Source organism: Stegastes partitus, unplaced genomic scaffold (genome assembly GCF_000690725.1).
Source record: "Stegastes partitus isolate 25-593 unplaced genomic scaffold, Stegastes_partitus-1.0.2 Scaffold79, whole genome shotgun sequence".
NCBI lineage: Eukaryota > Metazoa > Chordata > Actinopteri > Pomacentridae > Stegastes > Stegastes partitus.
In genome coordinates this window covers 370958-386860 of record NW_007577810.1, presented here as the reverse complement: position 1 = coordinate 386860, position 15903 = coordinate 370958, and the positions used below count along the sequence as shown (strand labels likewise).

The 15903-nt window shown below is 41.8% G+C and overlaps 3 protein-coding genes across 7 annotated transcripts in view; 2 read left to right on the top strand and 1 right to left on the bottom strand.

Annotated features, from left to right (window-relative positions):
- cabin1 (calcineurin binding protein 1) overlaps positions 1–2177 on the bottom strand; it is a 38126-nt gene extending 35949 nt beyond the window's left edge. For 2 of the 3 annotated variants that reach the window (XM_008276691.1, XM_008276693.1), the window contains exons 1-6: positions 2040–2177; positions 1468–1526; positions 1253–1345; positions 1034–1147; positions 373–507; positions 61–241 (exon numbers count right to left, since the gene is read on the bottom strand). In XM_008276691.1, coding sequence (XP_008274913.1) covers positions 61–241; positions 373–507; positions 1034–1147; positions 1253–1345; positions 1468–1470 — 526 coding nt within the window. In that variant the 5' untranslated portion in view covers positions 1471–1526; positions 2040–2177. Of the gene's footprint in view, positions 1–60; positions 242–372; positions 508–1033; positions 1148–1252; positions 1346–1467; positions 1527–2035 lie in introns of all 3 variants that reach the window. The other variant, XM_008276692.1, reaches the window with a different exon arrangement.
- Positions 2178–3730: 1553 nt separating this feature from the next.
- Positions 3731–6469, top strand: neflb (neurofilament light chain b). Its single transcript, XM_008276690.1, has 4 exons — positions 3731–4867; positions 5093–5217; positions 5348–5811; positions 5898–6469. The coding sequence occupies exons 1-4, from the start codon at positions 3731–3733 to the stop codon at positions 6092–6094; spliced, it is 1923 nt and encodes a 640-aa protein (XP_008274912.1). The 3' UTR covers positions 6095–6469.
- A 7310-nt stretch (positions 6470–13779) lies between these two features.
- The window catches only part of dock5 (dedicator of cytokinesis 5), a 36277-nt gene continuing 34153 nt past the window's right edge, over positions 13780–15903 (top strand). For all 3 annotated transcript variants that reach the window (XM_008276689.1, XM_008276688.1, XM_008276687.1), the window contains exon 1: positions 13780–13949. In XM_008276689.1, coding sequence (XP_008274911.1) covers positions 13907–13949 — 43 coding nt within the window. In that variant the 5' untranslated portion in view covers positions 13780–13906. The remainder of the gene's footprint in view (positions 13950–15903) is intronic.

The following is a 15903-nucleotide window of genomic DNA, read 5'->3' as shown; positions in this document are numbered from 1 at the left end:
TCCATACCTAATCTCTCTTACTGGCAATGAGCAAATAGCTTACAGTAATATATTACATACAAGTGTAGTCACTGAGTGTGTAGAGAATAGTTATGAGGTTGTCCAAGCAGGGCCAGTGATCTGGATTACAGTGCAATCCCTCCTCGAATGCATGACGAGCTAGAGGAATGCGCACCAGTCGCACAGCAACCTGACCAATTTTGTACCACATGTTTACATCAGTGGAATCCAACATCACGGCCTAAGAAAAGAACAGAGCAGAAAATATGGCTTGAACACTCAAGTGTTTTTCTTGCACATTTAGTTGCACAAAGTAGTGATATTTCACATGTATGATCATAAACAATTAAACTGTATCTGGTATTGTTCTACCTCTAAATAAAACTCCATAGCAGTCTCGAGGTCATCCCGCAATGCAGCCATGCTTGCCAAGTTCTTGAAAGTTGAATATTTCAACATCAGCCCGGGATGCTTAAGACCCACTCTCTGATCATCTGAGGCCATGGCCTAAAATGTCACAGAATAATTTATAATAAGCACCAAACACATTGTAGTACAGATTCATCTTAAGGCCATCAAACTGTTTGTGTAGCTAAATAGTCAAATTAGAAATGCATACTGTAAATCTCATTTAATCAGTGAAAACAAAATTTCTGCACAACACTGGTAGAATACTGACACAGCATTGCACAGAAAACAGACCATATTTGGCATAATCAGACATAAAAACAAAAGACAAATAAATAAATATTTTCCTAAAAATATTACAAAACTGGTCATGAGTGAACACCTCAAGCAGTCTCCATGCTTGCAGAGGACTTAAAAACAAACAACTTCTGCGATGTGCGCACTTATTATTATTACAATTATTAAAATAGATCAGTCTAGGTCTACACCGTGAGCTACCTAGCTACGTTATGATGCATTGCTGTAATTATGCAAGAGCACTGCTCTTATTATAGATATACACAATTCTGGTTGTAGAGTGCAACCATGTTAACGAAGACTTATTGACAACTATGCACTGCTTTACCTCTTTGAGCAGTGGAGTTTTGAGAAGCTCATGATAGGCCTTTGCAGACTCCTCAAACTTGTCATGTTTTTGCAGATCCAAAGCTTTGTGATACAAAGCAAAGGCCTCCGCTTCCTATGGAGAGAAATTAAAGAAAAATCAGACTTGTTTATGAAGGAAAAAAAATTAGCAGCAGCAGATGGGTTTATTATTGATGATTCATCTTCATATAGTCTGTACTTGAGCTTCTTTTGTCTGGCTCTTGGTACTTCTCAACGGGTCTTGAGATTCATCTGCAGCTGTCGCAGCAGCATTTAGTGCTGCAATGCGAATCTGTAAAGAGCAACAAAGAGACAGCAGATACAACGACTTCAGCAGGCGCGGAGGGGGGGAATCTAAGTGCATTGATACAAAACAGTATTCGATGATATAGTTCAATCAAAAACTAACCCTACCATGTTAGTTTCTGGAAAGCAGCCCTTCCGCCTTCACGGTTTGCAGATTTTGATCGGATCTGCAGAAAAGTGTGAGAGTGAACAGAAAACCGTTAGTGCCATGTTTACCCTCCCAGTCTCTCATGTATCAATGCAAGTTGACTGCCTTGTCGTTAAAAGTACCTCTACTATTCACCGGTTCTTTGAGTGCATTTAAGAGCTAAACAACGCATTAAAAAGAGAGAAGAGCAATTCAACCACGTATAGTTATCACTCGACGCAGTTACTCATCGCAAGGTGCTTGTGTCAGCCTAGCTAACCTTACCGAAATATCACTTAAAACTTAGCACGGCTAGCTTAGCTCTGTGGTGGGACAGAACTCAGTTTGGCCCGAACAAGTTTATATCTCCACTGGACAATAAGACAACCAGAACTCCAGGCAGTAAATACTAAAAATACCCTCCCGACGAGCAGGCTGACAGTTCATGTTATTTCGTCTGCTAGCTGAAATTAGCAGACACATTTTATGAGCTAACATTAGCTTGTGTTTCACCGGGGAGACCAACACTTGCAAAGCGAGGCGACTCACCTACCGCTTATTCCCGGTTTAACTGCATCTGTAAAGTTGCAGATACCTGAGCAAGACAGCAAACACTGCAGCCACAAAGCACAAAGCAATTTAGAAACTTCATTTATCCATCATCCTTTGTTATTGTTAAACATGGTTGGGAGCGTTTGCGTCACAGCATGACATTTGCTACCCGCCAATTAGTAAAACCGTCGCTCATTGGTCGATACCCTGCGTGTGTACTCATGTGACCAATCATATGTTACGATATTGGATGAAGCCACACCAGACAGACAACAGTGAAATACGACTTACTATGAAGGTACACGATTTTATGGTTCAGTACGCAAAATAAAATAAAATAAAATAAAATAAAATAAACACCAAAATAAATCTTCAAAATATGTTGAGAAAATTATCAGCTTAACTTTCATTTATTTTTGTTGGATATTCAAGCTTTCAAACTTGTCATAATTGTGTTAAAACACAGCTTAAAGTGCATGTTCTGTACAATGTCTTGTTTGTGGATACACGTTTGCTTTTTTTTTTTTAGGGAACACGTGGTGTTATCCTGTGAATTGAAACACAACAAACAATCAGCGTTAACCTTTAATTAAAGAAATATAAATGTATCAACTGTACTTGCGTATCCCATAGATTAGACTATATCTACAGCAGCAATCCTTATAGTGTGAAATGCTGTCTATTCCTATATTGAATAAATGAATACATACATATTCATATGAATTAAAGGGATGCTATGTATTTAAGTATAACAGATGGAGAAAAATGAAATAAATGTGGCACGAGGAAAAAAGGTAATAATCCTTCAAAAAATGTCATTTTAAGCCACTAAATCATTTATTGCCTCATTTATTTATTTCAGGATTTGTTTCATATTAGCTTATTTCAGATGAAACATTTTTATTAATGGATTTATTTATTAATAAATAAAGTAGCATCCAAAATTTATAGTCCTTGATTATGTTTATTAAATATGCAATTTATGTAGGCTAAACCAGGGAATAGCTAGGTACAGTACACATTAATATTATATAGTGTCTTCTACACTATATATTAGTGTATTCGGTTCTATTATTTAGCATTAATGTGTAACCTGCATGTTAAACAGACTACCACTAGAGGGCAAACTTTTATCTATAATCAAGTAAAATAGTGTCATGGAGATTGTGGAGCTATTTTTTTGAAATCACAGTATCTTAAAACTGTTTGATCATTTGCTGATTTCCTTTGCACTGCCTTGCTGTGACATTTCATTCTGATATTTAGATCATAATCATGTTTTCTTCAGTATACTGTCTAAAACTGATGACAAATGATGCAAAATTGTACAAAGCTGTGTCATGTTTTATGACAGGAGCTTTTCTATCTTGCTTCTGTTATGCATTTTCTGCATGAACATGACACATCTTATGTTTTGTCAGGATTTATTGTGGCAAATTCTAACAACTTATGCATTTTTTTAGGAGTAACAGTATACTGTTTTGTCCTCAGTGACCCTGTCTGTTGCAGTCCCTTGTTGCTCCATCGTTGCTTATCCCCGCCTCCTCCACCCCCCACACTCATCCTCACCCCACCCCATCTCTCCCTTGGCCGAGACTGGCTGGCTGGCACCATTATCAATTCTTTCTGTCAGCATGCCTGCAAAAAATAGCTTACGTCACAGTCATTACAGGGTCTATAAAAGCCGGAGTAATGCAGATTCACTGTGCATTCAACCCAGCTACATTCCCAGACACAGAGCAGCTCATCTCTCAAGTCATGACTTCCACCGGCTTTGACCCTTACTTCCCTCCTACTTACAAGAGGAGAGTGACGGTGCGCAGTGCAGGATATGGAGCTGGCGGAGGAATAGGATCTAGGTCTGCCTACTCCACCCACTCTGCCCCGATAACTTCCTATGCCTCTTCACGCAGAGGCTACCCATCATACACCCGAGCTACTTCCAGCTACTCCACCGTACTTTCTGCTCCTGTGTCTGCAGCTGCCACTGAGCTACGCCTTGACCAAGCAGCCCAAGTCAGTTCTGAGTTCAAGGTTTTAAGGACCCAGGAGAAAGCCGAGCTGCAGGACCTGAATGACCGCTTTGCAAGCTTCATTGAGAGGGTCCATGAACTGGAGCAGCAGAACAAGTTGCTGGAGACTGAACTCCTGCTGCTCAGGCAGAGGCAGACGGAGCCGTCCAACCTTCGGGCCCTGTATGAGCACGAGATCCGCCAGCTCCGTGCTGCTGTGGAAGAGGCCCGCCATGAGAAGCAAGCAGCCCAGGACCACAGGGATGAGATGGACGACGTGCTGAGGAACCTCCAAAAACGCTATGAGGATGAAGTTCTCGGCAGAGAAGAAGCAGAGGGCAGGCTCATGGATGCCAGGAAGGATGCAGATGAAGCTGCATTGGGCCAGGTTGAGCTCGAGAAAAGAGTTGAGACCCTGCTGGATGAGCTGGCCTTCCTGAAGCGCCTCTGTGAAAGTGAGATTGCAGAGCTGCAGGCCCAAATACAGTACAGTGCAGAGGTGTCAGTGGAGATGGAGGTGGCCAAACCAGACCTGTCTGCTGCTCTTCGCGACATTCGAGTGCAGTATGAGAAGCTGGCTCAACGCAATCTTCAATCAGCTGAAGAATGGTTCTGCAACAAGATGAACGTGATGACAGTAGGCACTGTTCGCAACACAGAGAGTGCACGCAATGCCAAAGATGAAGCTGGAGAATATCGTCGGCTGCTCAAAGCAAAAACGCTGGAGATTGACGCCTGCCGTGGGATGAACCAAGCTCTGGAAAACCAACTACAGGAGGTGGAGGAGAAACAGAGTGCTGAGATCTCTGCACTGCAGGTGAGGTACAGATAGACACAGAAGTAAAGTAAGAGTTGCAATTATCTTTTAATACAATATCCTTTCTGTGATATATATATATAAGAATGATTTAAGCGACTTCCTGATTTTTTTTAGTTGTTAAACTTAGTCTGATGGCAGCTCTAATTATCCTTTTGATACTTAGCTGAGATGTAATTAGCATCCAGCCAATAATGTATTGCTAACATGATGCTTTTGATGCAGGATACAATAAGTCAACTGGAGGACGAGTTGAGGGCAAACAAGAATGACATGGCTCGCTACTTAAAAGATTATCAGGATCTCTTGAATGTGAAGATGGCACTGGATATCGAAATTGCAGCATACAGGTAAGTGCCCCATACACAATCTCTCCACTGTTTTATATACTGCATTATAATTGTGGGATTTAAATAAATCCCACCAGCACCAATAATTTAGCATCTCATTTATTCATAATGTGTTCCCTTATTCTGTTAGGAAGCTGCTTGAAGGAGAAGAGAATCGCTTAAATGTGGGTGGACCAGGGCCTGCTGCTGTTTACTCCCAAGCCATGTACTCTGCTCCATCCTATGGCAGAACACATGTCTCCTTGCACTCTCAGCTGAGCTCTGCAGCTCCATACCTGCTGAGCTCCCGCTTGTATGCTACACCGTTCTCCACTGAGGAGATAATATCCGCAAGCCAGGCACAGCAGGCAGAGGCCAGCCCTCCTGAAGAGGAGAAGGAGGAAGAGGAGGAGGAGGAAGAGGAGGAAGAGCAGGTGGAAGAGGAAGAGAAGGAGGAAGAGGAGGAGCAGGGAGATGAGAAGGAAGAGGATGAGGAGGCAGAGGAAGAGCAGGGAGAAGAGGGGGAGGAAGAGGGGGAGAAGGAGGAAGAGGAGGCCGTAGAAAAAGAGGAAGAAAAACAAGAAGAGGAGGGAGATGAAGAGGCAGATGGAGAAGGTTAGTGGGATCATTTTGTTTAACTTATATGTACATGTGTAGGAAACTAATTCTAACTTTTATCTCCCTCTGCCATGAATTTGAAGAGGGTGAGGCAGAGGATGGCGAAAAAGAAGACGAGGAGGAAGGAGGGGAGGAGAGCCAACCTCAAGAAGAAGAGGATGCTGAGCAGAAAGACGGAGAGGGTGATGCAGAGGGTGAGAAGGAGGAGGAAGAAACTGAAAAAGAAGAGGAGGTGGAGGCTGAAGAGAAAGATGACAAACCATCGGATAAAAAAGTTTAGATTTACATGTTTAAAAATACCTGCTAGCCTGTAGCTCAAGGATGTTGTCTCTGCTCTATCTGCAGAGATGTCTCAGTCAAACCAAATGAAAATCTCTTTCAAAAGTGTACTTGAGTGACTCAAAGCATGTATGCACATGTGCACACTGTAACAGCAAAGAAATTAAACTGTAAAAGCTAATGGCGAAGACGGAAATTGTCAGGAGTAGAAATTCTGCTTTGTGGAGATTTGTCTGCTGGTGCTTCGCTGTCACCAAAATATGCTTTATGTGCAATACCCAGTTTGAAATGCCTTACTTCAAGTCCTCACTGAGTGCTTTAAGTCCATGATGTGCTGCATTGAACTCCAATAAAGCCTTGAAGCCTTGTCAACCTAGAGCTGGCTCCAGGCTTTTCACTTGTACTTATAAAAACAAGCAGTTGCAATGAAGTGTCAAATCAAATAACATTTAGCGCAACTAAACGCATAAGCAGAAAATTATATTCAATGTCCAGGCTCTGTGACTCACTATCACAAACAAGGATGCAGATTTTTAGTTGCCAATTAGCCTGAAGCTCCTTTTTCATTTTGGGTTTAAAATAAAATGCTGCTTTCTTACCAGAATGTTAATGGAGGTTAATGGAAAAAGTACATTAATGGCAGCCAAAGGGCGCATGGATCTAGCTACACTGATAAATCAGATCACAATGGGACTAGAAGAGGGGGGGTTGCTGCAAACTAGTGCAGTCAGCGAGTCTGTGTTGTCTTAAGCCTTTTTCAGCAAAAGATACCAAGCCAATTAAAATGCATGAAAAAAACAAATGATTAAACTTGAAATCCCGGTTTATCAGAGAGTATTAAGCTTCATATTTTCAACATGACAAAGCTAATAAAGCTGCATTAGGTTTCTACTGACTTGCAGAACCAAAGTCTGGAGTAAAAGAGTTGAGTTACAGTAGTGTTGTTTTTTCCATTATTTGAAGTCAGCAGGTCGTCTCCATCCTGACGTGGTTCTGTGTGATCAGTGAGCTGACACCGGTGTTTTTCCTGCTGCCTCACCCTCATCCACATCACTGTCCATAAATCAGGGCGCCCTGAAACCTTTATGACTCAGCTAGTCTGCTGCACCAAAGAATCTGGCCAAGTGTCAGCTCACGCAGAACAGCAAGAGGGAGAGGAAAAGAGAGAGCAATTTCATTATTTCATTAAGGAGAGAGAGAGAGAGAGAGCGAGAGAGAGAGGGAGATTGAGGAGGAGTTGGAGGGGAGAGGGACAGAGGAGAAGCAGAGAAATATCTCGCTGCACTAAACCTTGACAGAGGACAGACTGTTTTTACCCGGTAAAGATGTAGAGGAACCGTAGGCTTCCATAGACATTTGCAGGAATGCAGTTTCTATCACTTAAATGAACCTGAAACACACCCACACGTTCTCTCTTTCTGTATTCTCACTGATTTTGACAAACACACACACATTTGACAGGAGCTTCTGAAACACGCTTTGAAATACTGCATCATCTTATAATATAAATACATAAAGGTACTTTTAGCACATATGGCAGATGTTCTACTCAATCTTTCATGTGTAAAGGCAATGCCCCGAACCGTATGCAATCTCCTTCTCCTCTCTCTCTCTCCATCCTCCTTGTCCTCAGATTACCCTGCCCTGAGCTACACCACATTATCCTCCTTCTGTTTTCCTCTCAGCTGCTACAGTAAAAGACTAGAGCCAGTCCAAAGAAGCACTCAGTTTAATTGTCAGAAATTGCACTTTACAATGAATTTGGCTTTGCATCGGGCTTTGCGCACACCTTTCACCAGCGCAAAGAGATAGCAATCCTGTAAATGTTTTCTTGCTGGATTAAAGGAGCATTAATGATGTATTACTGGCTAGATTTTAATACACAAAACCACCCTGCAGACAGAATGCTGAGGCGGTGATAAAGCTCTTCACAATAGATACAGTAAACCACCAGTAGGATGTACTCTCCCACTTGCCTCGCATACAGCTGGGGAGGCTCTGTGCATGTATGTGTGTCAGTGCATCTCAGGGCGCAGTGGGACACAGCTCCCCTGTAAACGTAGCATATCAAAGCACGGCTGTATTATTTTTATCACATTTCATCTTTCAGATATTGAGTTTCAACCCCCGTTTCATCTGTCACATTTGGGCTGTGAACGGACCGGTATATAAATCTTATGACTCTCTCCCTCTTCTGGGCATACACTATGTCAGAGGGAAGGAGGCCCATCACTGGAGCCCACTGAGACCTCCCAGATTTACAGTCCTTTCATGATAAACAAAGAGCTGAGGGTGCAGCGGGAGACATCGACAGCAACTGAGTTTCCTGTAAAACAGGTAAGAAGAAGTTACTCCAAAATAGATATGATGGCCGTGACTGCTTTCACCATAACTGTTTCTGTGTTTAAAGGAACAGGGGCCACATTTTTAATAGTGTTATTGCAGACATGACTCTATTATTAAGTTTGCAAACCTAAATATGACAGTGACAGTGTAACGTTGTTGTCAGATTTAGGAAAAAAATGACTCACCATTTGACATTTACATTCATTACTTGCTTTTCACAGCGCATTGTGTAAAGACTACTTGGCCCTGGACTCATGTAGCGTTGTCTACATGAGAAAACGAATATCAACTTTCGATTACAACAAATGCATATTATATTTCAGGAGGATGCAAAATGCAGTGATACACTGCTTTGAACTGTAAGGAATCTAATCTACAAAATGGAGTATTATCAACACTGGTTGTTATTGGATTTTGTTCCACAAGATAACCTTTAAGTTTAGAACTAAGTAAAAGGTAGACTGCTGTATTTTAATGTACCCAGTTGTTGGCACATGAAAAAGACCCATTCTTACACTGGTTCTTTTAATAAATGCTAGAGGAATAGAATCAAAAACGAGATGTCTTTGGAATAATAATACATTCACCTTGAAAGAAGCACTTGTCATCTTGATTATGGGTTTTAAATTGTGGGTGGGTGTGTGCAGTCCCGTCGGGCTCTGGTCCAGACAGTGATTGTGGTCACACTGCAGTCTGCCTTTTTGGATGTCACACAGCCTCGCTTTGTCTCCACAAAGAAAAGGATATCTAGATAAGAGTTGTGGCTCCCTCTGCTGATGTGAGAGAATCACCTAATTAAAAGCCTCTGTTGAAAAAGCCTTCACATTTGCCTGGAAGACAGCAGACAGAGACTATTTCATATAAAGAAGTTGCACTCTAATTCTAAAAATAGACATTCTCCTGGCATACACACAGCTTAGCTTCAGTTTTTAGATGGCTTCATCTGCCCACTACAGTGTTACAAAGAATGCCTCACTGAGTCAGATGGAGACAAATGGGGAACCCTCAGGGCACATCTTTCCTCTTGCACCACAAACTGGAAATGAGATGTTAGACAAGTGGTTATAAATGCACTAAAGCTTACTTACCTGCAGAGTCAGATGGTGGCATTGTGTAATAATACTATATATTAATGTGCCCTTCTGCAGGCTGGTCTGCAATTAAAATCTCTCTGTTTATCTGGGTTGCATCATTACACAGTAACCGTGGTGACACGCATGCAGGATCTGGCATCATGCAGCAAATACAAGAGATGGAAGACTTTTGTTTTTAATTACTTAAAAGTACAAAAGTTTGGACACAACTTCCTACAACAAAAGTCAAGTGCAAAATCAACCTCTGCCCCAGGATGTTGAGTCCTTGTGCAGAGACAATGCATTGACCTATCCTCAAAGCACTGCTGGACCAAGCAATTACCTGATTCTACAGCCAGACGGCCAGGTGGGCGCTTGCGGCCAATTTGCCTCTGGCATCATGCGGTTCTGGCTGTGGACCTATAAATCCATTAGGCCTTTTGTCTCCTTGTGTCTCAGGAATTGAACCCCTCAGTGGGAGCTATATGACTACGTGATCCCTACCACTCAGAAGTCCCTGAAGCATTGTAGTTCCTCACATCATAGTACAAATCACAGTTCACTGACTTTAGTAATGTCAGGCACTGGGAGGAGTCAAGTCAGGTCAAGCTTTATTTATATGGTACATTTCATACATATGGATGCTCCATGTGCTTCATCTTTGTGCATCCCATAAAAATAAACACACACAAACACTCACACAGGCACATGAACTCAAGCGTGTATGCACACAAACAGTAATAAAATGCTGTAGAATGCAGGAAGGTTGGACGGAAGATTGGGAGCATATTTATTATTATTTCAACTGTCTGTCACGCTGGATGTTCATTCATCTGTCTGGCGACATGCTGAGAAGGCCTTAGGCAAAGTAAACAGACAGTATATTCTTGTATAAAGACAAAAAACACCTCAATCTCTGTTTTTTATCTACAATAACTACATCCCACTCTCTCCACGACCACCTCTTCACTTTCATGCAAGAAGCGAGTGCAAAGTGTCTTTACGGCCCAGCTGTTCTGCCTCTGTATCCACGTTTGCACCTGTTTCCATTTACCTCACACATCTGCACATGTTTTAATGAAAGCCTCCTCCATCTCCTTTTTAAAAAACATTATGACTAAAATGTTGCACCAAGTCAGGGAGTATTAATTTAGAAGGATGCCCGAGACGTAACACAATCTGATCTTGATTTGAAGATGTGGGCAGTGGGGATTTCCGGTAAAGACTCAACCTGTCTACTCCTATTGCTTATTCAACTCCAGGTGAACTTAAGAGTTCAACACTGCTTGTCAAGCTGTCACACACATTAATATGAGGAATGCACACACACCCACACCCACACATCCAGACAAGAGAACCACCATCTGAATTTAATGATTTCTATTTGTAAGATCATGCAGAGGAGGAGTTGAGCACTTGTCACATCGAAGCAGATGGCTAAAATAGTCTCATGGCACAACAAAATGTGACACGATGATGAGGTTCTGTCAGGGTCAGGAAGTCTATTGTATGCAATAGCACAAAGCAGTCAGGTGATGGCAATATTGCATTCCTTTTTGCAGATTTGATTGTTTAGTGTTGTTTTTTTTTCATTTGATAGCCCAAAAGCAACTCTTTTCCTTTGGCATGAGAGATGTTGCCTAAGTTGTAAGGAGGATCAGAGGTGAAAAGAGCATAAGCAGATGTGAAACCCCCCCACCACCACGATAAATTCAAATTCTTAGCGTGCACCTACAGCTCAGCCAGAAATAGGTCACAATAATCATGTGTAACGGCTGCAGTCATAACCTTGTAAATTCTACATATAGCTGCAAAATACATCTCTAGTCCCCAATATACAGAAAGGGTTCATTCAGTGCATTGAAATCCTTTGGCTGCGTGAGAATTGTTAAACACACAGCAGAAAGGAAATACACAGCTGGGTCAGAGTTCTCAGGATTACGCTTCTGTGTAACTCTGCATTACTATTATGTGGTGGGGGGAGAAAAAAGCAACAATTCTAAATGTTAGCATCAGAAAACTGAATTTCTTTGAGATTACAGTTTTGGCCAGCGTCTAATGATGCTTTTTAGCAGTTGACGTTTCCTCAGTCCTTTGCAAAAAATAATAAGATTCAATAATAGCTTTCAATCAAAGTGTGTTGTGTGCTAATTCACCACCAGCTGTGTTTTAAAGCAGCCACATCACAATAGACGGGGGGAAAAAAATAATAGACATCACCCTGTCAGAGGGAACAACAAAAGATTTGGACGGCTCAACGTTATTGACGGCACCATTTGGTTGACCGATGGCGGCGGATAAATAAACACACATGATGGGCAAACAAAAGGCTAAGTGGGCTACCAGATCTCAGAGCCAACAGCTGTAAATTACTTCACTGGGCAGGGACAGGAGGCGGAATGGAATTTGTGAGTCTCATCTCATGAATGGACAAGGCAACACAACTGTTTTGACAACATTACCATATGTTTCTCCTAATTATGTGGCTTGTATATCAAAATTCAGCACATTTAAATTGAATTTGTGTCGATGTGTAGCATTTGAGCCCACTCATAATCCACTATGTCTTCTTTAACCGTCCTCCTACCTACAGACCTCAGAGCTGTATACTTTTACTCACATCTCACAGGTACTTTATTCTGTCACTATGATTTTTTTTATGGCTATGTCAATCATCTTGTTCCTAATGACTTCATATCATTACTTTCTCCTTCTGTTTTAATTTGCGCTTCTTAAAAATACTAATGTATGGGGAGTACGAGCATTCTGTCAGTCATTTTGAAGGACAGGTTTCCTCACGCGCTCTCTCGACGACCCGAAATACTGCACATCCTAAAATAAGATGATGTTCAGAGTCAGACTTAAAATACACAATTTCATGCTCAGGTGATTTATGACAATAGCATTAAATGTTTATGTTCTCTTTTACAAGATACGACTGAAATAGTGTGTCATGCATGTGTCTGACATGCAGTCGGAGCATGATCAGGACACGGTGGAAGGAAAAGAACATCTTTGAGGCTGCGGAGGGAGAGGGGTTAGAAGGAGAGGCATGCAGGGGGGAAGGATTTCTGGAGGTTTTCTCTTGTTTCTCTGAGCTCCAAGATGTGTTTGTGTTCCTGTAATAAATCTAGTATATATCTTTACAATATAGTTCTGGATGATACCAGTGTTGTGTTTTGTGTGTGTGTGTGTGTGTGTGTGTGTGTGTGTGTGGTGTGTGTGTGTGTGGAAACAATGGCAGGCAGACCAATACTGGGCAGATCTGGATCTGATGAAATTTTAAGCCATAAAAGTATAACACAAACAACATTTCCTTGAAATTACAGAAAACCAAATGATATCAGAATCAAAGGAGGGTAAACAAGCTTTTGAATGTGGTTTGTACTTGGACTAAAAGCTGCAATTTGTATGAAAGGAAGACCTCTGATAGTGTTTTTTTGAAATATGAAAATGTATTGTAACCTTCTTAAAATAATAATCTTTTTTTCCAGATTACATTAATTATGTAACTAATCATGTTTTGAGAAAAAAAAAAAAGTTAATATTTTATTGTGATGTCTGTTTCTTGTAGTAGTTAATTCCTGGGGTTCCCTGGAGACCCCAGTGCTTGTAATCATGGGTCGTAGATTTAGTTTGAACATTATAAGCAGGGGTCTGCAGTTTATTTTGATCCTCAAACGCATCATTTCATACATTCTGGTGAACTTTTAGGTACCAATTTGTGCATTTTCTGCATAAATTCATGTTGGAAATGTTTTTTAATTTTGCAGGCCTTGAGGAAAACACAAAATGTTCTTATTTAGGGGATGGAGAAGGGCAAATCTACACCTATACTAGGCATGCTGTAGGGATGAGAGTCGGAGCAGTCAGTTTGCACTTCATTCTAAATTAAAAACAATAACCTGCTAATCATTTATTTATGGCACATCAGTGATTTATAGCTCTGCTCTCAATTAATTATTCTCCTCCAAATTGGCAAAGCGTGTGCCAGCAGCCCCCCACTTTACTTATAAAACTGTGCGGAGTCCTTGAAGCAAAAGTCTCACTATCATTTCCCTGGATTCAATTTGAGCTCATTTGAGGATTTATGAGGGACTGTTACAGGTATCGATTGAATGATGTCTGCGGCAAAAAATATCTTCTTCTTGTAGGACGTGGGATCCTGGGGACAAACGTTTTGATGGTGGTGGTGGTGTTGTGTTGAGGGGTGGTGCACGCCTCTCCCCTTCCCTCTCCCTCCCCTCCCTCCCTCCCTCCTCCCCTCCCCGCTCACAAGTCATGATGGCGGAACTGTAGACTTCGGGACGAGCTGGAGTGCACCGCCCGTCCGCGTTTAGCCAAGTGTACATAGTTATTTATTTATTCAGCCAACTTTACATCTTTCCCCCGCTATGACCCGCTGGATTCCTACTAAAAAAGAGAAGTACGGAGTCGGTAAGTGCTCAAATGTTAACTACGTGTTAGTGTGTGTGTTTTTTTTCCAGCCCGTGGAAAAGCTCCGCCGAGTTCAACTCCCAGAAAACAAACTTGAAGAGAGAGAAGGACTCTGTGAAGTTAGGGGGGGAACACAAATTACACTGTTGTTGTTGCTACACGGCGGGTGTTAACACTTTGGTTTCAAAAAGAAAGGAAAAAAGAAAAGAAATCTGCTTTTACCTCGTCATTTACCTTCATGGTAGTTTTTTTAGTGAGAAATAACGTACATAGTGGTCCATAAGTGTTGGTGAGGAAACGTGGATGAGAGCCAGGAGTTCAATGAACATACCAGTCATTCTTGTGCTTAATCTCTCACCGAGCGGACTTGTTGAAGCGACATAAATGAGTCCTCGTTTTAGTGAAAGGTCTTTTATGGCCCCTTCAAGGACTCCTGTAGGGCCCCACATGGGAGCCTGCACCCGTGTGTGAGATAAGGGAGTTGGTAGTTTGCATACACATTAGAGGAACTAGGTAGACAAGTGGTGTTTGGCCACAATTACACCAGGCCCTCACTGAGTAAGTGTAGTGAACTGTGACCGAGCAAGTGTGGTCCTCACAACTTCAGCTGTAGTCTTACCATAAGGTGTGGCCCTGTCACCTACATTTCTGTGTGTTTGTGGGCTTACAAGGCGTTGTTCCTCCAAGCTCTTGCTATCAGGTAACTCTCCACACCCTCAAGGTAAACTAGCACCGCTGTTCAAGTTTACTGTCATGACTTTGTAACCAGCACAGGTTGGCCGGTCATTGGTTGGACTCGCTCCCAAATCTTTGCCTAAGGCCACAGACACTTTTATCAGCATTGTTTCCTGGTGTGCAGTCGATGTGAGCAAAAAAAAAAACTCAGCATGTGGCGAGTGTGAATGCATCCAGTGTGTTTTTTTTTCCTGGAGCAGGTATGAATCAGAGCCCAGGAGTGAAATACTTTGACTGTGGATTCTGTCGTTGGTGTTATCCCAGGATTTAAATTAAGTGCTGTGTTCCTGGTTGCTGTTGTGACTAATAACATTTTTAACCTATAATCTCAGACAGGTATGTGTTGCTCTGCATCATAAACACGAACCCCCCTTTCTTGGTTATATATGACCTTGTTTTTGCAGCTGATGTTGAGGAATTCTTTATGTTAATCCTTTCAGATCCCAGTGTGGCGTTCAAAACTGTCTCTCTGCTTGATTGTGTAGACTGAGCCATTTTCCTGCCATTCGTCTCAGAAACAGGGCAGGAGTCACTAACACTGTACTTAATCCTTAAAATGCCATCGGACCCTGTACAAGGGCTTACATTTTTAATCCGATTAGTTAACCCCAGCTGCGCTCCGATATTGGTGACTACATTTTGGGACGAAACAAGAGATTGTAAGGTTTCTGATAATATCAGTTATATCATGCTCGCTAACAGGGAAATGTGGATAATATGGGGCTTAAGATATCACCATCTTTCATGGTGAGTTTGTGACACCATCATTATGAAATAGCTTGTTAATTTTTATACCCTGAAGAGATGCACAGCAATAGATGCTCAAAAGAAGCATCGGAATCAGCAGGCCCAATGGGTAATGCATATGTGGCTCCAGTGGGAGCCGTGTGAAGTCTGATCCCCTCAGGAGATGCCACCTAAACAAGCAGTGCAGAACTTTTGTCTCCTCCTTTTTACAGTTAGAGTAATCACACAAACATTGTTGATGCATGTTTATCATGAATGCCTTATGGTCATTTGCTTTCTTTTTTAGACTGCAATCCTGCATCGAAGCGCTGAATTTCTTTTCTGTCTGGGCCATCAGAAACTTTCTATGGGTCCACAAAGTATCTCAATTTCCTCACTCACGGACTTTGAGACAGCTCCTGCTATGTACATGAGAGCCCGAGGCTGTCTGTCTGTCATGTCATCAAGCCTCCAAGGGCTCTGATGTGGATTT